Source organism: Euwallacea similis, chromosome 8, assembly GCF_039881205.1.
Source record: "Euwallacea similis isolate ESF13 chromosome 8, ESF131.1, whole genome shotgun sequence".
NCBI classification, from domain to species: domain Eukaryota; kingdom Metazoa; phylum Arthropoda; class Insecta; order Coleoptera; family Curculionidae; genus Euwallacea; species Euwallacea similis.
Window position 1 is genome coordinate 1,647,902 of NC_089616.1, and position 24,252 is coordinate 1,672,153.

Below are 24,252 nucleotides of genomic sequence, written 5' to 3' on the forward strand. Positions count from 1 at the left end.
ATCCACAGTCTCTTTGGGTCATTTCGGTCTCGTATTTTTTTCGCCCTTCGCGATGGCTTCAGGTCTCCCCGTGCTCAATTTGTGCCCTTTCAACTTCCGAGGCGACGCCATTCTCCCTCCTTCCATCACCTTATCTATGCCCTTTTGGGCCCACATCGTGTTAACACTCCTGATACATTCGAAAGAAATTTTTGTTTTTTCTCCTGAGATGTTTATCTTTGCGTTGTGGCATCCATACGTGTCCGGCCGTTTTTGGACGTTCAGTCTCTTCGTCTTGACTTTTTATGGCCCGTCCTGTCGTGCTTGCCTCTAGGGCTCGGGCTGTGACGCAATTATTCTTTCCTTCTGTACGTCCGCGTCCAGGCACTTCTCGGTTTTGACCACTGAACGTCACGTCTGTTACTTCTCTCTTCTCTCCCCCGGAGCTGGTTGCCCGACTTGGGATCCAGGGGCCACCGCGAAGAGATGTAGATAGGACTTTGACCCTCAATGCTTGAGAAACCAAACTGAATCCCTGTGAGGCTCAAAGTGACTAAAAGGCATTAACCCAATGGTACAGCTTGGTGCTATCAAAATCGTCATAGCACTGGGAGTACAAGAAGTACCGTTCTAACAGGACGCGTGGCAACGTTGGACCGACAACGACTGCGTAGACGACCAAGGTCCCTCTGTAACTGAAAGAATATATATATCGATTGTTTCTTTTCAGTTGTAGATGTTGCCGCTAGATGGTGCTGCAGAGCCTGAAGTGTATTTTATTCAATAACTTATCCTTAGACATGCCACCTGATACTGTTGGAATTCCTAATATACAAATGAAACATTTTCAAGAACGGCTTCCCAGGTGAGAAAAACAGTTACTTAGTTAAAAAGTCTACCTTTAGCCTGGATGGAGTAATACTCCACTACATCCCACTGCCTTTTAATCCGTCCTTTGATTGAGACTAAAAACATCTAGGTCTAGTCATTACAAGCTTGCCATTGGTTCATCCATCATCGATCGGGCTACCAACCTGAGCTTTTAATCTTTATAGTTTACTCATTTAAGCGTTACGTAAGGAAAAACCTTAACGCAGTCATGGAGCTTTTAAACAATGAACGCCGAGTGTTTGGAGAAATTAATCAAAGTCAAAGAATCGTTAAGTGAAAAAAGACTTGTTCAGTTTACAGTTAGAAGTTTTGTTACTGCCCGCGAGCGGCTGAGTATCAACAAAAAAGCTCTTCCCTTTTTTCCTTATTTGTAGAAAATGCAATGCCAAGTCAGCGCAGCGCATTATGTAAACAACAAAATTGTATTCGATACATGTACAGAATACAATTTTAAGAACATTATAAGAAATTGGCAATTCAATTGATCCTTTGGTTTGTCTTCAGTGTCGGAACAATTCTTTTGCCGACGAAGAAGGATGAAAGAATTACACGTAGTACCAAGGAAAAAATATTCTTTTGTATTCAAAATCATTCGTTTTTATCCACAGTATTATTCCCTTTATGTATTCAATTACTCGGCGGTATTTTACAAAAAACCATTATATTCAACATTTTTCTTATTATCGCACTCAGACAGTATGGCGGCATTTTTCATTTACCTAATCATCTCATTATATGGTCGAAGACGTTCGTGCATTACCTGCAGACTTCTGAAACCGCCAGTATAGCTCAACATCATCAAGATTCAAATGTTTTCTTAATTTTCAATTTTCTGGAATTTTCAATTTTTTTTGAGTTTCTAGATTTTTCGAATTTAAAAAAATTTTTTGAACAAGTAATGTAGCTGCTCCATTAGTCACAAATATTTCCATATACCCTACCTTAATGAGGCTTTCAAATTCTTCATTTACGTAATAATCGACGTCTAATGCCATTCTAATTATTAGACTGATGAATTTTTGATTATGATGGGTTCCAGGACGTTCAAAATAAATATCTACGTTTAAGTTTATTGTCATTAGAGATACAACAATAATTTGTCTTTGTAAAACTCTTTATTTATTTATTTGAAGAAACGTGTTTCAGGCCAATCTCATACGCTCGCATCTTATCGCGATCGATTAGGTTAGTTCAGGTTAGCGGGGTACGAGCAGTACCAAACGCTACTAGAACGCACACTGGCAATAAGGGTAACAAGAGCTTACGGGTTGGCGGCAGGGCCCCGTGCCGCCGCTAGCCAAGATTCCGAAAATCGGGCTGAGAAAGGACGCCCGGAGGTTGATGTGGGAAAATGGGAAGGAAAATGAGGTTATCTTACTGTTGGGCTATTTGCGGAGGAACGAAACAATCGTGTATCTTTTGAGGACCTTCACCTCCTCCTGAATAAACACCTAAATATGTATAACCCCCGGCAATTAACAAATGGGCCGAAAAACGATAAAATTTTCTTTAAAGCGACGCATCAAGTTGCTAGAACTAAATCGGCACATTTTCCCAAATAAATGCGGTTTTATGTATCGCCGCTGCGCATGGGATCGTTTTGACGTGGTTGCCGAAGGTGGCTCTGGAACGCCGTGACGTATATTAATAAACAATTGTGAATCATTTGTGCGTCGCACTGAAGGTCGCTTGGCGAAGCTAAAAATGGTGACCAAACTGAGATTTTCGTATTGAAGATGATAAATACGACGGCTTAAATCCAGGTTAGTGGTGCAAAACTATTATGACGATTTGTAAAACAAATGTGCTATCCAATATATCTAATAATTTCCTGCCTGAGAATAAGATTTTGCACACTATTCTCAGTTAAAGTGTTGTAAATTTCTCTAAGTGAAGAGAACATTCGTGCTTTACTAAGGGCTCGCACGAACACTGAATAATAACAATAATGCAGCTCCAAAGAGAATAATCAATCTGTTCAATAGAAACCTCTCTGAGACCGAAACCCTTGTTCTTTTAAAGGGTTAAATTACTGTGTCAGTCTCAGATATAAGCTGCACGTCATTTTGGCTATAGAGTGAAGAGCTCCAAATCGACCATAAGAACACCAACACGAGCCAACAAAACAACCTTATTCTTTGTTTTCTTGACTTGAACTATCAAAAGCAGAAGCGGGTTTAGTTAGTTAGATACTAAACTTGCCTAAAGTGCGTTTTTTTAAATAGAATATTAGCAAATGCGTTGAAAGACCATTTTTATTTAAAACGATGTATCACTTTCCTTCACCGAAACCGCCACATTTGACTAATAAATGCTGCTTAGCGGATCCCCTTTACGTTTGGGATTGTTTTGGCATTTTTGCCGAAAGTGGCCGTGGACCGCCTTGATGGCTGGAAATTATTCAATTGTTCAAACGGTTGAGAATTCGCTTTTTTTCCGATTTGAGGATGAAAATTACAGTGGCTCGAATCCACGCCAGTGGCGTAGCTGACAAATTAAGTCGTATGACCATGTAGGAGAACAAATGTGTTATCCTGTGTTGTTACGCAACCGTTGGTCCATTTTTCTTCTTATTCCATTTGGGAATAAGGCCCCACATACAAATAGCGGTGAAATTGCGTACTATCTTTCCTTAAATATAACCGAGAACGATGTTGATTCTTTACTAAGGGCTCGGGCTAAAATTGGACAATAATAATAATAATAATGTCCCCGTAAAGACTACAATAAATCTGTTCAACGCAATTTAGTCGAAAAAGGCGCATCTTATAATTTAATTCACAATGGTTTGATTAAGATTTTTTAAAGATTTTTCACAGAAAACCAGACTGATTAACGAGCGACCAAAGATCCAAGGCGATTTCCGATTGAACGATTAAATTCTCCTGAATCCAGTAATCTAATATGGGGTGTAAATTAGGCCAAAAAGTTCCGGCATCACAAGATAGCAATCCCACAAGCGGAAGAAATCAATAATCAATAGAATTGAGTATGAATCATCCTTTGTTAGTCCAATATTTTAGTGAAAACCGAATAGCACATCCGTTAACCATTTTTGTTGGACTAAAAGTATGGCGGGGCGTGATAGATTTTCATGAATTTTTCCACGATAAAAAAAATATTCATAGACAGGGTGGTTATTCGTAACATTATTGGGATTGTCCGTTTCGGAGATTTTGGAAACGAAATCGAAATTCTTTTGAACTCAGAAAACGTTCTCACCGCCTTGTAAGGTCACGAAGGAGAGTGGTCAGGAGAAATTCGTCTTTGACCGGTTAAAATTCTATTACCTAATTCTTCGGTAATTTGCTAGATAAATCCTCAAATTCAGAATTTGAAGCGTTTAAAATTTTTGTTCTGATTTTTTCGCGAACTCCAACCGATTTTTAAAAATGGAACAAAACACATTTACCCCGACGTGGCAATATCTTCCATGAAACCTCGACAGTTTTCCCCATTTGATTTTCCATTGGGCCTAAAGCTTCGGTCCAAACCTATTTGCATGATGATTTTTGCAAGATAAGTGCGTATGTACATATTTCCACGGATGGGCCCAGAATGAAATACGCAAATCGGCAGCGAGAATATGCATTAAGTAGCCATCTAAGCCTCTGCATGAAAGAAGGGATTGAAGTGAAGTGTGTAATTTCCAGATAATTGATGTTCAATTGGCAAACAAACACGAGACCACACCTACAAAATTAGCACGTTGATACTTTACATTGTTTTATCACATAAACCCAACCCACTTTAAATATCTTTAGTGGTAATAGAAAATCGCAAAAAATAAGTGACATGCGATGTCTGCCCCTATCTATATAAGCACCAAACGTTTCTGGCATACAAATTACCAGTAATGAAGGGAGATATAAGCGAAAAAGTAGGCGTGGATGACTACTCGATGGATATTGGCTTCAAAACTGACCATCCGCTTATGTTTTTCTGACCAGTGGTGTTGGAGCTCTTTTCAAGGGATAAGCGTGGCAAATCACCCCCAATTACCGCACTGAGGTAAGGGCGACAAACGCGTTAAGGACGAAGCTTTTCTCACCACGGATTGGAGTTTTTTTCATGGAAACCAAACCCGCAGAACAAAATTTTTCACAGGGTACCTGAAACACCCGACCAAAAACTGAGTGATAGATACATTAATTCAAAAATACATCATGGGACACCTTAAGGCATAAAAGGTATTTGTCCGCTATTGAATTGTACGAAACCAGTTATATTAAAAAGGCCCGCGATTAAAGTTCTGAAGATGCGATATACGCCTTTTCAAATTCACTTGGCCATTCTACCCTATTTATCTGTGCCGGACAATTCCTAAGGATAACCCTTTTTATTATTCCACTACCCTTATTTTTGGTCAGGTTTGACCCTTGAACTAGCCCAACGGACTGACCAAAACTGGACATTCAGGTTTTCTAATGACATACCGCTATGTTTTTCGTGAGAATTCTCAGATTGTCCGATTTAAGTTTGACCGTCATATTGTCTACTTAGAAACTCCCAAGGGGGTTTAAATTTAAACGCATCATGGCGAGACAGCTAACGTTCCCGTTCCCTGAAAACCGTATTTGAGTTCCCGTGCTTTTTTTACTGGACATTACGTGCAGGTATAAAGTGGAAATGTCTTTTGAAACCATGCGTAATGTGATTTGTTGAATTATGAACTGAAATTACCCCTAAGAAGGCCACTTGGATGATTGATGATATGTCATGTCGGGGCCTCATCAACCCCACGCGATTAAGACGCAAGTTTATTTGCATCATTTTCTTAGTTTTTACTCTCGCTCTCGCTGCATGCACTTGTGATCGACGTTAACCCCTGAACATCACCTCATTTGAATATCATCTCATTTACCAGTTTAGCTTTAATTTATACCACACTCTTGCATATCACGCTCAAGATGTACAAAAAGGTCATGTACAGGAAGCTTTAAATGTAAATAACTCCAGAAAAACTCGTCTCTTACCTGTTCCCTAAACGACAAAAAATATACCAGTTTACATCTGTAGTTTACAGGTTCAATTCATATCATTCTTATAAATATGTAAAGTAAATCCAGTATGAAATCCAGTGGCATAATAGATGCGACTTTAGGCAGCGACCTTACGCCTTGCAAAGGGAATTTCAGTGATGTATTCCGTTTTTACTAATAAAAACAGTTTTTTTTCACGATTTGAGTCAATCATTCGATGAGCGCTCAGAATATGTGAAGACAAAAAAGTCGATAGACTTAAACGTGAGACTACGTTGCGAATCTTCGCCTCACCCTCTCGGGATTTGTACGTTTACTCGAAGGACAAGATGCATTGAATACGTCATGAAAAAGGTATCTCAGTCGAAGATAAGTCTAAAAACAAACAAAATCAAATAAACTCGAATTATAACCATAAAAGCCTTTTTATTCGCGTGAATACACACGCAAAAAAAATTGCGTGTGTAGCGCTATACGCAAAAGGGAAGTTAAACATCTTTGTGAAGACACAAGGGGTTGGTTCTCCTAGGGAGGTAGATTATCATCACACCTTTTGATATTGAAAGTTCCTTCGACAGTTGGATTATCTGTCAAATAATGCCGGGTGTGCGTATATGCCACAGGATAACATATTAGAAAGGGGTGAATAATAATTATTTCAGTGGGCTCCTTTTTGCTTTCACAGTGGAATGAGGACTTATGAGAAGCACTTTTTGGTACTTCTGTTCCCTAATTTGCTCCTTTTACAGCATCATGCGATTTTCAATAGAATTTCGGTAAAAACGCGGAAAAGGGCCGATTGAAAACGGGGACGGGACACCACTGTCAATTTAAAGACCGACAGACACTAAGTAGCATCCCGCAAGCATCAAGTTACCAGTAGTTAATACGTAATTTGCCCCGAAGGCATCGAAATACTACAAGACGTTACCAGGATTAAAATGGCCAGTTTGTGTGGCCCAAAACCACAAACCGACCACATCAATGCATTTCCTTATGGTACTTCTTCCATGCAGTTTTCCCTGCTCCTCCACTCCCATAATGCAGGATGCGCTCAAATTTTCGTCCATTTCATAATAGATCAGATTAAGATGACCGGAGATTCTTTTCGGGAATAAATTTCCTTATGATTGAACCATAATGGCCACCAAACTACTTCTCCTTCAACCGTATGATTAGACATTATTAGGGTCTATCTCCTCGGTAGTCCCGCCACAGCTCCATGTCACTATTTACCTTCGTTATTTTCAGTCATACCATCCCAAAATTATTCATGGTCCGAAAAAACACCTTTCTAAAAACCCATCGACTTAAAATGTCGGGCGTAAAAGCTCCCGTCAAAACTGAAGATAGGGACCTGCTTGTTTACCAGTGGAGATCGTGATAATGAAACAGAATGATCTTTCATAGAAGGGGAACAAAGAAGGAGCATAGTAAAAAACGAACAGGTAGAAATTGTATATTCGATACGTAATGAATGCTATCATGTGAGACACAAAAAGAAATTATCGTTGATGCTAAGGACATGCTTTCGTAGTGATTTTTTTGCTTCTTTGACCTCCACATTATTTTCAAATTACTTACATTGTTGTTTGAGAAGAGATGAGGAACTTTTCAATAATTCAACGAACTCCTGATACTGAAATAGCAGACTTATTCATTAATACATTCGGTGAAGGATCTTTGGGCTTTAATCTATAAATGTACCTGCACTCTCTTGAATTGCCTGCCAGTACTAAGCGTGCAAATTTGGGCACAATTATACTTAAATTAGTCGCTTTTTTCCCTGTAGAATACCTATTAATTCACAATGGCAGTATATCGTAAAGAACTGAGGGTGGTCCGATTAAAAGTATGTATCTTGGAACCTGTGCCAGTTACATAAAAATAGCAATTTAAGAGTTTTTCAGTATTTTTAAAAATCTAACGGCGTCATGTCCGGACAGCGGGCTGGCCAAGAATGTTCTAAGCGGAAAAACAAACAAATAATAATAAAAACCTCATTTTGTAAATTACTAAACGTAATATCGACAAAAACCCCTTAGGTGCTCAGCTTTTCTCCCAATTATCGAACGTCTGTGTCTATTACCGCTTACGAGATCCCCATTAGGACATCTTTATCTGGGACACACTGTATAGGCCTATAAAAAACAGCAGGAATGTGAGTGAAATTACTTATTTTTACTGAAGAAGCCTGAGATTATAGGGACGATTAGCTTTTTCCGGGCACCCCGCATACACATGGTGCCGGAGCACCGTGTGTCAGATTGCCCGTGCCCGTAGGCGCATGTATTAATTTTCATAATTAAACTTTACTAACGGAAATAGAAAGAAATCTTCAAAAATCAAACCGATTTATCTCGAAACAATAACAATCATATCCATCCATACGCTTAATAAATTTTCCTGCTAGACAGATGCAGACAAGCCACCAGACATATACCTCCATCTCTTTTTGGTTCCTCTTAAGCGGCCATGATTTTGTAAGATGACTGGTGCTGCCCCTTTCATGATACTGTAAGTTGGTTCAGATATACCTCGCGATTGCGTAGCGAAAAGACCAACATCACTTCGTGGACCGTGGAGGACCATTGTGAACTCTTCAGTACTCGGTTATTCAGAGACGAAATTAGCCCAGATGACCAATCAATTTAATATTTTTTACCCGGCTCACTGCTATCGTAGCGTGCGTAGATTACCCTCTGTAAGTACATAGTACCTATTGTGTTGGCACTATATTTAAAACTTCCTGCAGGAATTTGCGTTTGATTTGCGTTTTAACTTGCATGTCTAATCCGTTGAGAATGGCTGAATACGCTAAAAAATCGAAGTTGTAGCTTTTGATACTCACGAGCGAATAGGGGTCATATTGTGGGGCAAGGCGGCGTGCGTGTCTCGGAGATATGAACAGTCGCGTAACCTGCGAACGTACCTAGTTTTCATATACTATAGACATACTACTTCCTAAATGGCATCAACTGCGGAAAATGGTTGAGTTGATATGAAATTCATCTGGGACCACAATATTGAGCACGGTTCTGACGCCACTAAAGGTTTAGAGTCAATCATCGACCATCGCACCTGTGTTTCTTTCTTTTAGGTAATACGAAGAACCTGCGGTTCGGTACGAACCGCTGTTGCGCACGCCGCCATATACCTGCGATCGGCTTTGAATCGTTGTAACCTAACAGTCAGTAGAGTATTAGTTCGAAACACTTGTAGACGCTAGTATGTTATTAAATATTGAATTCCAGCTTAAATTATGAAATGCATGTTGCCAAAGATCAATAGGGAGATCATGCATCACTCCCGAAAACGTAGTGACGCGTAGTGTCGGTCCCGGTGAACATGTCACTCTTGCCGTTTTTGTGATACTACAGACGAACAAAGGGATTCGTACGCAGACGTAGGTAATAGTCACATATATATGTTAATTTTGCCTCTAGGAGCGCGATATTAGTGGTGGTTCCTGCTATCCACTCTCACTGCACCACAGCAAGTAATAATAACGTTTGTTTTGCTAGGACGCGGTACGACTGGTTTGATTACATTCTCACTCACTCCTAGTCGTATCCAATATTGAATGATTACAATAACACCTGTTATCTGAGCTTGACAGACCTGTTCATCAACTAACGCTTGCTCAATCCCATAACAGCTTGGTCAATCAGGCCAATTAATTTCCGGATAGTCACCACACGTTTGCTCTGCCATCTTAACGTACTTAGGTAGTTAAACCTAATTATATGATGGCAGGTCCAAACCTCCTTAGGAAGGGCTTATTATGCTTATAAATAAGTTTGCTAATTATAGGAGAAACTGAGATCATTTGCGTAAAATGAAAACAACTTAATTTATAATATCAAACAATTACTGTTTGTGGAATTTTCTGACTTCATAAATGAATAAAATTATCTGGGAGCAATTAAGTGTTTACATGTAGAACTGGCTTATTTGCCTGGATGGTGCGCTTATAATTAGTCGGCACCTAGAATTCGCACCTTACCACCGTATCTTTAGGTTAACCGCGTATTTCGGAGTTGGTACCGATGTTTTTGGGACACTCGGTAAAATAAACAAAAGTTACGTGTTTTTTTTCTACAAAGTGCCAAAGTATTTTTTTTAATTCTCTAAATTTCGAATAAGTGCCATAGATTCACAACCTTAAAATTGCTCCTATGGGAGCTTGAACTACTATAAATGAATTTAAAATATCGGCTTCAAGCTCACTGATAGGTGGCGCCATCTGCATCTCATCGAGCTGCTGATACCCCAAACTCTTCTGTGTCAAAGGTATCCTGCAAAAAAAAACTCGTATCTCTAACGGTTTTTGAGATATTTCTAATTAAGTAATCCATTTTTAATTTTCTGTAAATATCACTTGTTTTCAATATGCGGTTAAAGGAAGTGAATCAAAGTAAGTTTTCAAAATATAGTAGATCGTCTTCACTTTGTAAGCCCCCAACCAAAATTTTGTCGTACTTTGAACAGGGTTCGGCTATTGTTTCTAAATTGCGTTTACACCGTCTTGAATATTGCCTTGTAACTTCTCTCTGCTATTAGATAGGCTTCAAAAAACCCCAAAATATAAAAATCCAATAGGTCTAAATCGGGATATTGCGAAGGCCACAGCTACCTTGTTTGTCAAAAAGTCCTTTGAAAATTCGATAAACTGATTGGCTGTTATTGGAGTTAATTTATTTTACCGATTATAGCATATTGACAAATAGAGAGTATTTAATTCTTTGATATATACCTTGCAATGAAGAACGTTATTTTTTAATTTTCTGCTTAATTACGTCGAATACAGTGCTAATTAACTGTTATATAATTTGTTTACCCCAAGTCATCAACAGTGTTTTTCAGCGCAGCTAGCAACATTGTCACAGGCTTCTGAATACTACAAGTTTTTCTGCTCGCTTTAAATCTAATTGACTAGTACATTTTATAGATTATATAATTAAATATTAATTGCCCTCAATACTCCATATAAAATGTTAATGATAAATATCAATCGGTTCTCTAATAGCATACTACAACAAATATAACATCCAAAAATCCTGTTTGTCAGATTCATATTCAGATCTGATCAAAAGTATTACAGTTCTCCTGACATTTTGCGCTGATGTGGCAATTGATGTGACAATTGACGTGACAACTGATGTAACAACTACATAAAATAACCGTTATTTGAAGTCTATTGCTCGAAATAAATCCTATTTTTTCTATTGCAAAAGAAAGTGTTCGCAACACCTTCATCTTCATTTCGTCCAATGTCAAAAAGTGTCTACAACTCATTGGCATTCAAACGTTGTTTAAAGCTGGCACTGATATTATGGCACGTCTGGGGCATTATTGGCATATTATGATGTTTGATAATTAAATTATTCTGTGCATGTAATACAAGACAATAGTGTGCTTTAAAGTAGAGCAAACTTTTGCAGAAAAGTGATGAAATCTGTCAAAATATAAGTATGAAAACTGTAGCTGAGAGTTACCCTTAATACCTAAAAGATCCATTTTCATTAGAATGCTCCTTTTGCAAGCATTTACACCTGGCGCGACGACTTAAAAATTACATTTAAAGTCGAAGTAGCCGCATATACGGCGGTAATTAAGTAAACATTAACTTACTCCTTGTAAAACCCGACGGTGTAAAGTCACCGCACATGCATTTATCATAGAAAGTTCACTCAGCGGAGGCACCTTGATCTAGCCAAATCAAAGCCAACAGAAACCGCAACGGCCTGCATTCGCAATTCCGTCGCTTATAAGTTGCTGCTTTCGTTGCTTCCCGCGGGTGCGCGAGGCGAGAGGTGAAGACGTATTTGGGCGTTGAGCTAAGCGACTATGGTAAATATACGTTTCTTGATAGAGTACGTGCTCATTCGCAGTAGTAGGTATTTAATGGCTCCATATGGTAAACGCTTCTAAAAATATTACTCCAATAATAGTTATTGAATGAGTTGATGTTGACACTACAGGGTGTTTCAAATGCCAGGCCAATGGCAACTTTTTTGGAAATTAATCGACTTCGTCACCTTTACACATGACATTTGGTGGTTTTGTACGTGGAACGTGTAATTAGTGGCATGCCACCACCAAAAGTTTAATGTGGTAAAAAAGGATCGATTAACCACCAATGAAAAACATGGGGGACCGGGTAGCTCTGTAGTTTGCTGCACCCTGTGCATGCACCATCTCTTATAGTCACTCTGCACTTGTTCTTGGAGAAACCGGTTAAAACCACCCCTAACACACGCTCATCCCGCTTAGCAAGCTGGGGAAACCGCATTTACTTAAAGGTGGTTTCCTTAAGCAAGATATCGACAAGTTGTCTAAAGTGAGTAAGGTGTCATTATTCAATTACAGGTTTGGTCTAGGGTTTAACAACCTGTTTACTTACCAAGGTATTTAAATGATTATAATTAGATTTGCGCTTACTGCAAGGCCACTATAGCTCGACATAGTTTGTTTTGCAGTACATCGTGATGTTCTAACAAAAGCTATTTATTTTCAGACTGAATCGCCAATTTCGAGAGTGCCTGTCCGAAAGTACGAAAGCCATAATAGTGCCATAGCTTTAGACATTTAATACGTAACTTGATGTGCAATATTGCTTAACAGTGACTTTAATTCTGTGATATTACTTGCCATACATACACAACATTCTAAAAAATGACGAGAAGAAGCATCGAGAGTTCTTCCAGCCATTTGTCGCCCATCCAAGACGAAAACGGGCTCATTTCCCCTCCGCATCCTCCTCCACCCTCTTCATCGCAAGCCGCAGCTTCACAGAGATCTCCATTACAAGTAATGCCAAACTCACCTCCAATGTTAGCCACCATGACTCCAGTTAACGTCATGGATCTGAAGAAAGAAATGGAGGAGGAAAGTGCCATAGGACGGAATTCATCCTTCTCTCAGGTTAAAACTGAAGTTCTTTATGAGAAGGAAGATGGGGAGATGTATGGGCAGAACATCGAAGACAAATCGGACACCCCCATCGATCTGATATACGACGATGGCAACAAAACTGTTATATACACAACAAACCCCGATCAGAAGGGGCTAGAAATTTATTCCGCGGATAATTCTGGTGAAATTACTATAAACAACATAAGTGCTCATCAAATCCAGTCGGGACAACAAATCAGGGACGTTCTTGTTGAGGAAAATTCAAGTACTATGGTAAATCCTAATAATCGAGCAGTGGGTGGTGCACCCGGTACGGTTTCGGTCGTGTTGCAAGGGAACGGGCAGGGACTTCTTCAGTACCCACACCAGGCACAGGTTCCAGGAGCCACCGTTTTGGTACTTTCCGAACTCGTCGAGGATGTCGGAGGAGTACCTGTTGTTGGATTGAGCAGGTAAGCACTCATTAGTGTACAAGCAAAAGTAGTGGTTAAGGTGCTCTGGAATGTTTGTCTTTTGAGACCGAATCGGTCTGGAATAAGAGTGAAGGTTGGCTGAAGGTTATGCCTTCAGGATTTTTTTTCTTCGGGGACCAAATCGGTCTGGATAAGAGTTACGGTTCTGTGACTGCCACGTTCCCTAGAATTTTCTCTCCGGGATTCAAATTGGTCTGTAAATCTGTACTAACATGTGCTGTTGTTGAGCAGTCGCATTGTGATGTTTCAAAATTGCACAGCACTATTTGAGCTATGTATTTTTTAGTATAAAATGGAGAAAAAAAATCATATAAATATGTGTCCGATTGAGATCGGTAGCGAAGTTAGAAGGTGTTAAAAGTTAAGAAAAAAAAGGTTTTCTATTTTATTGTACTTCATCTACTGCAGATAGAGCTTTCAAATTTTATATGCGCATTAGGTAATAGATGCTGCTTAGTACGAGAGTAGATTGCTTCTAACTACTATACAGGGTAGTTTGTTTTCTGAGGTTTTAGTACATAAAATCCTTTAAAATTATTCCCTCGTGCGCCACTGGTGTATGTTAATATTTTTCTTAAGATCTTCAATCCATTACTTAAATTTTTTCTCTCTTCATTTTTGGTCAAATTCCGTTTAGTTTCTTCATAAATTAATTAATTTTTAAAATCAATCAAATCTACAGATCCCACGATGTTTTAGAGTTACACGACACTATTTGAGGTACGTATTCTCCAGTACAGAATAAAGAATAAATTTCATAAAATCATGTGTGCTAAGTCAATTCATTACCGAGGCATTGGGGCATAAATGTTGTATTGTTTAATAAATATCTTTATGCCCTAGTATTTCGATAACGAATTAACTTGAGAGATATACTTTTATGAACTTTCTTTGTTACTTTGTACTAGAAAATACATACCTCAAATAGTGTCGTGCAACTCTAAAACATCGTGGGGTCTGTAGATTTGATTGAATTTATAAATTAATTAATTCATGAAGAAACTAAACGGAATTCGACCAAAAATCAAGAAAGAGAAAATTTAGGTAATAGATTGGAGATCTTAAGAAAAATATTAACATTCATCAGTGGCACACGGGGAAATTTTTCTAAAGGATTTTATGTACCAAAACCTCAGAAAATACACGGCCCTGTATAGTATTATAGTTAGAGCAATCTACTCTCGTATTAAGCAGCACTTATTACCTAATAAGATATAAAATTTGAAAACTCTATCTGTAGTAGATGAAGCACAATAAAATAAAAAATCAATTTTTTCTTAACTTTTAACACCCTCTTCTTCGTTACCGATCGAAATCGGACGCATGCTTATATGAGCTTTTTTTATTTTATACTAGAGAATACATTGCTTAAATAGTGCCGTGCCATTCTGAAACACCCTGTATATTGACAAAGCAATAAAAATCAATATTAATAACACTTAGTATCAAAAACAAGCTGTTTCGTTCTCTCTTTTAAATGATAATGGACGTTCTTATGGTATAATTTATGTAGGTGAATCCTAAAATTTAATGTGGTAATCTGGAGGGAAATTTTATAATAGCGACTTTATGTTTTTATTGCCGTAATTTAGTAATATACACAGAAACGTTCACAGTAAAACTATTTCTTAAAACATATCGAGATGCTGAAATCAAGGTTATTACAGGTATTTTTAAAGATTTCTCACTGCTCTCCGGTCAAAGTAATTTTATGTTTATTATCGCAGATAACACCTCGTAGACAAAATCGAACGGAGACTGGCCAATGCCCCGACCTTTGGGCCGCTTTGGGAATACCGTCCCGCAAAAAAAAATTGTCTCGATATTGGACTTGGAAATGGGTTTTTCACGCTGAAAGAAAACCATGCAGCGCTTACGTATTTTTGCAGTTACGCAGATTTTTACGATGTAGCCCTAAAAGCGCTAATCACATTAGCAAGATCCAGTGAGTAATTCAAGGTCCTTTATATTTATGATTCCAACAACATTTCTTACCGAGCGTCCGGCAAAAAATTTCGCGCTTTAATATTATAATGTTTGTTACGGTTTTTTTCCTGCGATTATTAAATAAACTCTACAACGGCTGCGACCATTTCGATGCCCGTTAGAGCTCGCGCTACAAGAAGCTAAACCGGACCAAAACGTGTGTGGCTGCAGCATCCAATAACGTTTAGGGATTGCTGCGAAAGCCTCCAAAAAGTTAGCCGATGATTCAGAACCATGGGCAACACCTGTACCAACTAGATAGATTCTAAATTATAAATAAATTTAATTTATGGCCAAGCTGAACTTTAGAATTGATGGAGGCACCCATTTAAAACCTGCCAATATGTCCAGTTATGCTTTTCTCGCAAATGCCTTTAGTGCGTCTTAAAATAGAATTTAAAATTTTCGAGACATACGTGATGCAAGAAATTCGAGCCGCAAAACCGGTGGGTATCTCAAAAACCATAAGCGATGGAAGGCTATTTAAAATTGCCAAAATTCCGAACACTTAGAGAGATGCCTGGGAAATGCCGATTATTATACAGGGTGTTTCAGAATAGTATGTTATAAATTTAAGGGGTAATTCTATGAGTGATTTTAGGAAAAACAGCTTATATGAACCTAGGTCCGTTTTCGCTTTCTGTCTTAAGTACAGGGTGTTAAAGTCTGCTATATTTTTTTGTTTTTTTTTATAAGTCCGGACGTGCATTAAATATTTTTATTAAACGTGGTGGGCGTAAGTTAGGCGTAGAAACACATTTTTTAAGAGAAAAATCTGAGAAATCACATAATACCTTCTAGGCTATTAGAATTACTCCGGGAATTTTTCAAAGAGTGCGCGATAATATGGGAAAAAGGGCTGAGGCATGTATCTTTGCAGGCGGAGGACAGTTTCAGCAACTTATTAAATTTTTTTCGTCTGAATGACCGTTATAAATTGCTACATATTAAGTATTATTGTAACTAATTTGGTCGTTATTATAACATACAACGTTAACTAATCCGTTTGTTGTTTGACAATGCTCGATCTTACGAAAAAAATTCAAGAAACCAGTTTTTTAACAAAAAGAAGTAGAATTAAGAAAAAAAAAATAATTTTTTGAAAAATCGTGGCGTAATATATTTTTCACAAAAAATAAACAGGGTCATGGCATTGGGGGCGTCACTGCTTAAATTTAAAAATTCGTTTTCCTCTTAAAAGTTATGTTTCTACACCTAACTTACACCCACCAAGTTTGATAAAAATATTTAATGCATGTCTGGACTTATTAAAAAAACACAAAAAAATATAGCAAACTTTAACACTTTGTATTTCAGACAGAAAGCGAAAACGGATCTAGGTTCAAATAAACTTTTTTTCTCAAAATCATTCATAGAACTACTTCTTAAATTTATAACATACTATTCTGAAACACCCTGTATGTATGTGTGCAACTATCCACGCCGATTTAAACTAAATCTTTGATTCCTTTCTTCTCAGCTTTTCTCCCGCATCCTTACCACGCATGTGCATCCCCCCTTCTTAAGTTACCTTTTATTCTGTCTTGTCATGTTCAATATTATTCTTACATTTTTCTTTGTTCACTAATTTTGCACTTTTCTTATCCCTATCGATTCATCGCCAAACAGAGCAAGAAAAGCTTTTGTAAATTAATTCTTTTTTGCTTTTTTCTTATCGTTTTACTCAATATTGTTAATGTCCACGTCGTTTTTCAAATTCAGTTTTCCATTAAATTGTGCCCAGCCGATGATTCGACCCTGATCTCTGACCAAAATAAATATTTTTCTACTAATATACAAAATGCGAGAACACTTATCTAGCGCTAAAAAACTATGTCAGTCAGGTTAGATTTAGATTGAGTACCTCTTTTGTCAGCCATTACGCCACGACCTTTATATCCATTCCGCAGATTGAACGAGTCCTTCGCCATAATTCGAGATCATAAGTGATTTCCCAGAAACATTTTGAAGAGGCCCATTACGCCATATTTGGGCACAATTTGCGATACAAAATGACTAGTGCGCGATACATTTATATAAAATCTTAATTGGCCTTTTGGCTTTATAGCGTTGTAACTAAAAACCCTATCAGGGCACTTCTCGAATACCTCGTATTATCGTGGAAGTTCGTATATTATCGCCGGGGGACAAAAGTCGGGTTCCCACGTGCCAGTTCACGAGAGGAATCCGAACCATCAAGGGCCATATTGGCGAATGTGCAGAGTAGAAAGTTGGCAGCAAACCTACGGCATCTTAATGTCGGTACCTGGGAAGGTTCTACTTCCCGTATTCAATAGTTTGACCCCAGAAAGTCAACTTTATGTGAGGAGGTGAAAAACACAATAAAATAGTTCGTATTTGTAGAATTTTCAATTTCTCAATGACAGAGTTGATTAATATAAATTTTAGCCTCTACCCCGAAACCTACACAGGTCACATATAACGTGCCATGTCGGTTAAATCAAAACGGCCTTAATAACGATATGTTAATGCCATCCGTGAAGCTCAAATGATCACCAAATCTGCGAAATACCTGCAATAAACCCAAATTTTTATTTTTATTAAGCACTTACAATCCTAAAGAATTGAATTGGTTGGTTAATGAATTTACCGGATATTATTTCAAGGCCCAGTGAATACACAGAGATAATAGACACGTAACATTAATCTTCCAAAGTTTCGAAGCAATAATGGCACTTTTCAGGGATTTTTAAAGCACTTGTCAACCACCTTACCAATGCAGATGCAGTATGATGACTGATGAGGGCATGTGAGGGCGAAACGGGCTTTAATTGAGAAATAATTTATAAATGTAAGCTAAACCATGTAACAAATTCGTGGGATTGTAAAATTGACCACAAACCTTCAGAACACTCTTGGTTTTCCAAAGTGGACGATGCTAAAACTTTACCTTGAAAGGTTAAAATAGCGTTGCAGTAATTTAGACTCATCAATAATATTTCAAACGTGGCATCGAAAATCTCATACATATGTGCAAAGTAAATAAAACACGACCAGTGAAACCGTCCGGTATAACAAAAAAGTGAAGTTATTTATTACACGAGCTGCTGCGCTGATGCAAAATACAAGAGCGTTTGCGCAGCTAGTAAATCTTGTACTATGTAGCGTATTTCTGCAGATCTTATGTAATTCTTATTTATGATAAGAACTTTATGGCCTTGAAAATAATGACATTCCAACATGTTTTCGTAGAATTGCTATTTCAGTTCCCCTTTATCATGATTTAGACGAATAAATATTCCGACTTGTGAATTAATAAGGATTTATAGCTGTTACTTCGTATTTTGGCTGTAATTGAGGATAGCGGTCAGTATCTATCTGGGTAGAGGGCATTTTAAATAGAATCTTTAAACCCACGCAGAGGCCATAACTTCTTGGCTCGGTTCTTACTTAACATAAGCCACGCATGACTGACGTTCCTCTTATTGGAGCCATCATGAGTTAAACAAATGTAGCATGCGTATTATACCACCATTTAACCTTTATGAAATTCCTTCAGATGGGTCCAATGTTATTTTACAATTGCTAGAGAAGAAAGTGGGAATACGAGTGTAATTTGGCAAAAACAGACGCTTCATTTATGCTTCTCATTTTGACCTTCAAAGAGCAGATAATTTGTGGATCACAATATGCAAAAATGTACATTTTTACTTATGCGTGAAATTGCCAAAGTTTACTTTCGGGGTGTACCTTGGCTTGAAGTAGTTTCCATTTGACGGCGCGATTGTGATCAATAGGTACGACTTTTTTCGGCACCATCAAAGTTGTACTCACTTAATGGCACTTAACGTGGTTCATTTCAAGCTCCTTCTGTTACGCAATCTATATGCCCGTGCCCCACTAATCGCATAAAACTGCTTGTCAGGATTCACAGAACCTCTCGTTTTCAGAGTCTGCACAGAATCTCGGATAAGAATAACATTATTGCCCTAGTAGAATCCACCATTCATCCTTAGACAAAATTGTTTTCTGCTCCCTCTCCATCCCTCGACCCTTCTCACTCAATCTCTCACTCCCCTCTTCTTGAACACTCTCTCTCGTTCTTTCGTTTTCGCCCTGTCTCAGGGAAGATCTTTGGGATAGGACCCTGTAGATATTTTGGATTTCAGGGCATGTTCTCAATGAGCGCAGCTTTCTCCGCACAACACCGTAACTACTGCGGTTTAGATGAGCGTAATGACGCAGGCGATTCAAGAAGTTCCCAGCGTACATATATCCCCACCTTGTATATAAAATCAGTAATGTGATTTTTCAGTTGCCCTTTAGTTAATAAACTGATGCTTTTTATTGTCATTAGTTAGCTACAAGATATAATCAGTGCCCGTATCACCGAATTCAAATAAATAATATTGCTAAATATTAAATACAGATACAGAATGCTGTTTTTACCTAATAAATCAATTATTCCAATAGGAGCATTTCTGCATTCAAATAAGTGTAAAAGGTTCGTTAATTGGCAATTACTACTATATAAGAACCGGAAAATAAAATGATTTCCATTTCTTATACTGATTGCTTTCGGTCATGCATTATAAATGGTTCATCGGAAATGGCTCACATTATCATTTCTTAATTATCTATACTTTTTTTTACTTACTCAAGCCAGCATGTACCTCCACCCCTATTAATTTCAATAATTACAACCCTTTTTTCATTGCTCTTATGTCTTTTGCGTTGGTTTTCTACGCTCAGGTGTTGCAGGCTGCCTCAAAGCCTCAGTCTCAAGACGATCAAAGGGGGCTTTTCTGCAAAGACACATCATCCTAAATAAGGACTTCTGAAATTGCCTTCGAAAAACTCATCAGATATCGTCAGATTTTGCCTACTATGAAGGTTGTTGCGTCGAATTTTTAATGACTGCCGTCGTAACTCTGTCGAAGCATGATTTGTAACAATAACGTTCTTTAAAGTGAACCCATATGGTAAGCTCATATTGAGGTTCGAAGGTCATAAATTTTGAAAATAATAGTGCTGTAAAGGCAGCAGCGATCATGTGATATTAAACTCAGCCGGCATATTACGAATACTTGTTAATAGTGGCTCATTTGGCTTAAAGGCAAACGAACCGAAAAAAGCATTTTCCTTCATTTGCTTCACCATTGACTTTGCCATACCATTTAAGCCCAATTTATGTTATCAAAAAACGTTTTCTTCGATAAATTATTTTTTAATGCTCCTCAGATGTGCGCATTTTGCGTGTAACGGTTTCGTGAATGGCCTTTAATGTTGCTATTCTGCAACAATTTGCTTTTTAATTTGCATGCGCGACGTCGTGGCATCGCCACTTTATCGATTTTAGAAGATAGATCATTCGCAAATAGTAAATAATTATTCCAGCCGGGAATGAGTTTTCTAGATTAAATCGTCCTCGTCTAGTGCCTCCGATTGAACCATTCATTTTCTGTTGGTACAGGGTGTGGTGGCCATAACTTTATATGTTGGTTCGGGAAGTTTTTTCCTGCTAAGTTTTCTTATTTATTTTTTTGTTTTTAACGGCCAAGATTTAAGCAACCTCAGGTACCCTAAGAACTTTATTTTTTCAAATTTTTCGTTAACTCAAATTCGCACAGCGCCTTCTATCAATTTGCGCAGGTAGTCTGAGGTGTTTTGGAAAGATGTTTTTATTTTTTCTTGAGTTCATTTGACGAGGCGATTCAAAATTATTGACACTGGACCAGCGTAACTTCTTCCCCACAACGCCGCTATTTCACATTTGAGCTCTGATGTTTCGATTCTCAGCAACCATCATCAACTTGGTTTTTTCATATGGGTGCCACATTACATCTTCAAATTTTTTAATTCAGGTTTTTTCCCTCATTACGACGAAGTCTCACGTGTCAAGGTCCCGTTCGGCAAATAAAAGTTACATTTAAGACACTGTTTGCAAAAACGGCATTTTTGATACTTCCGCGAAACTGCAAGGCCAGACCTTAGCATGTGACTCACCATCGCAATCGGAAGAAAAAGCTTAATTTGAAAATGTGACAATCCAATATGGCGCCCATAAGAAAAAACAAAGTTGATGATGGTTGCCGAAAGTAGAAATGTCGGATTTCACATGTGACATCATCACGTTGTAGACGAGGACAAGTTGCACTGATGAAGCGTTAACCATTTTGAATTGCCTCGCCAAATAAACTGAGGAGCAAACCAAAACGTTTTGAAGATGTCGGAAAACTTAATGCGGAGTAAACCAAACTGCTGAAATAGCGTTTGCATTATCAACAATTCTATTTAATCTCCACCAATTCAGTATAATCTTACTAATCATTGGTTCTACTATTCGATTATACTGTAAAGTGTTAACACCTATACGTTATAATCGAGTTATAGCGAAAACTCTAAACTCAAGGACAGCTGAGCATAGAAACCCGTCTTTAAAAATGTAATAATACGTATGTACATTTTCTTGAGGCTGAAACATTATAATAATCATTAGATACATATTATGTCTTATTTTATCGAAGAACAAGTCAACTAGGCAGAGTTCGAACCCAGGTTCAAGGTGATTTAATTGGTAATAAATAAATAAACTGGTGTAACCCATTCTGTATTCCTCGTTGCGCGCTTGGATGAGCAATCAAATCGCGTAAAGGTTTTGAAGAGATCATTTATTTTTATTTCTGACGAAGATTTAAAGGTGTTTTAAGAATTTGAACGTACCTCGTAATTAATGGTAGTAATTGCGAAGGAAACTTTCTCTTGCAATGAACGTCTTTGTCATCCTGATTAAGCAGAAAGACCTCACTTTGGTTTAAGCCTGTTGCGATCCTGCTTTAATACCATTGTAAGGGAAAACGAATCCTATTGATCACGGATAAATCATGATGTTCCTAGAAATCAGCGATCTTCACAATTTTAATTTGCATAGGAATTATTTTGCAAAGTAATATAAGACTTTGACTATGTGTAATGGATCATCAAAGCGTTTTCGCTCCACTGTCTAAGATATCTTTCTGCTCAGCTTCAATTTTCAAAAAAGTAAAGTACCCAGTTTCCTTTGCGCCCTTTTCCACGGGTCTTCTGTTCATCTATCAAGTGAGTCGGTTGTCAGCTAATGATCCAGGGATCTGCAGGACAAGAATTCCAGGACGTATTCTTTGAAGTTTGGGATTGGCCAATGTCAGCCTCTTATCTGCAAGTCGCTTGGTTGACTCTCGTTTACCAAATTTTAACAGCTTCTCTGTTACGAGTTTTCCCTATCCAATAGAGAGTGTTGTCAGGGTCAATGCCCGAGATCGTTCATGACTTTAGCTCGAAAATAACGCGAATCTAGGCGATGCAAAAACGTGAACATTATTCACCACTATACGAATTTGCTCCCTGATGAGTCCCTCAGGAGATGGGGTAGCCGAGCACCACCACCTTCTAAAAGAGCAATTCTGCTTCAGTGAGGATGTTATTACGAATAAAACGGGCTCGCAAAATGCGTAAATAAACCACACAAATAATTACGTATTCAGAAGACGAAACAAGTTTTACATAGGTTCAAATGTGTGCAGTATTTTTTAATGCGGACATTCGAGTTCCAGTCTGAATTTGGGACACTCCAGTTAGTGTAGTAATAACTTGTTACTTCACAGGACCTACCTCAAGTTGTTTTTTCTGAGCGAGGTCATAACTGGTTTACTCTCTCGGAAACTAGCTTAGAACAGGGCTGTTAAACTAGAAATCAGAATGAAATTCAATTACTTACTATACGTGGCAACGGTAAATCAGGATATATAGGTATTGTACTTGATTTTATTGTTTGTTGTGGAGTTTCAAACAAGTATGCTAATGGCGCTCATAATGCAAACAAGTCAACGGGTATCAGAGAACGCATATTTCGTTGAGCTTATCAGAGCTAACTGAAGCCAAAAAGGGTTAGGAAAATTAGTACCGATCTAACTGCAAAATAGCAAATAGCGGAATGTGTTGCTTCATAAAGAGTAGATACTGTGTATTCTTAAAGTGGGCGGATAATAGTCTTAAAAGCAAGGTCAGCGCCGACCTTCGCTACCATACAAAGTCCAAGAGACTTTGCACAAGTTGCCCGAGTAAAATATTTAATTTCTGAGGTCCCAGTAAAAAACCTAGAGGTCTTTACGAGTTTGAAGAAAACTTCTATGGACATGTGATTCATAGAGTACCGGCCTCTTTTTCACTTATGCAGAACTCTGCCATAAAATTCCGCCCACAATTAGCTCAGAAATTCATTCCAAAACTTTCTTATAAAGAGCTCGCTGAATGTATACAGGACGTAGGTTAAATCGGGGCCAATGAATAAATTGGTGCAAGGCTGCGCAATTTGGAGTTCGAGAAGATGTCGTTTCAAAATTTGAAAAATTCCGATGGCTCTCGAAGCTTTTCGAAAAAAACTGAAATTTTGGAAAAAGGTTTTTATTTCTTGCTCAGCTTATTTGTCGAAATAATTCAAAATGATTGCTTCATCAGTGCAACTTTCCCTCTTCTACAACTTGGCCATGCCACATTTGAAATCCGACGTTTCGACCTTCGGCAACCATCATCGATTTTGTTTTTCCTTACGATAAATCCCGTATTTGCAAAGAGAGCCGTGGAAGTAACATCCATTCTTTTGTTTAACAATGGCATTTTTGACTGGTCTTTGTCCTAGCCGAATAAGCCATCTGATCAAGTGACTGTACCAATTTTAAATCGGATTTAAAGATGCTGCTGCGCAGTGTTCTTCAATATCATTTAGTGTTAAGGGCTTATTATACGATTCATGTTTTTGCGAAATGTATCACTTGTGCAACTTTGCTTGCGTAAACGTAATATCGAAAACTTGAGTAACATAAATTGCGGAAGATGAAATATTTTCTGGTTGAGGCCCTGTGAATGTATATTTCTTAATAATTGCATCATTGTTTTGTTTCAGGTATGGGCTGGCGTTATTACCCGAAAATCGGTCACCAAAGTAAGTTAAGTAAATCAGGTAACTAATATCCAGTTTCTTGCATGACGAAGGCTTCCCATCCACCTTACGTGAAGATCGAAAT

At 38.0% G+C, this 24,252-nt stretch overlaps 1 protein-coding gene across 5 annotated transcripts in view; it reads left to right on the forward strand.

Moving 5' to 3' along the window:
- Positions 1–8,403: 8,403 nt before the first annotated feature.
- Positions 8,404–24,252, forward strand: part of grh (grainy head) — a 66,543-nt gene continuing 50,694 nt past the window's right edge. For 2 of the 5 annotated variants that reach the window (XM_066392535.1, XM_066392538.1), the window contains exons 1-2: positions 9,025–9,262; positions 12,373–13,222. In XM_066392535.1, coding sequence (XP_066248632.1) covers positions 12,531–13,222 — 692 coding nt within the window. In that variant the 5' untranslated portion in view covers positions 9,025–9,262; positions 12,373–12,530. Of the gene's footprint in view, positions 8,557–9,023; positions 9,263–12,372; positions 13,223–24,252 lie in introns of those variants that run through there. The other 3 variants (XM_066392536.1, XM_066392539.1, XM_066392537.1) reach the window with 3 other exon arrangements.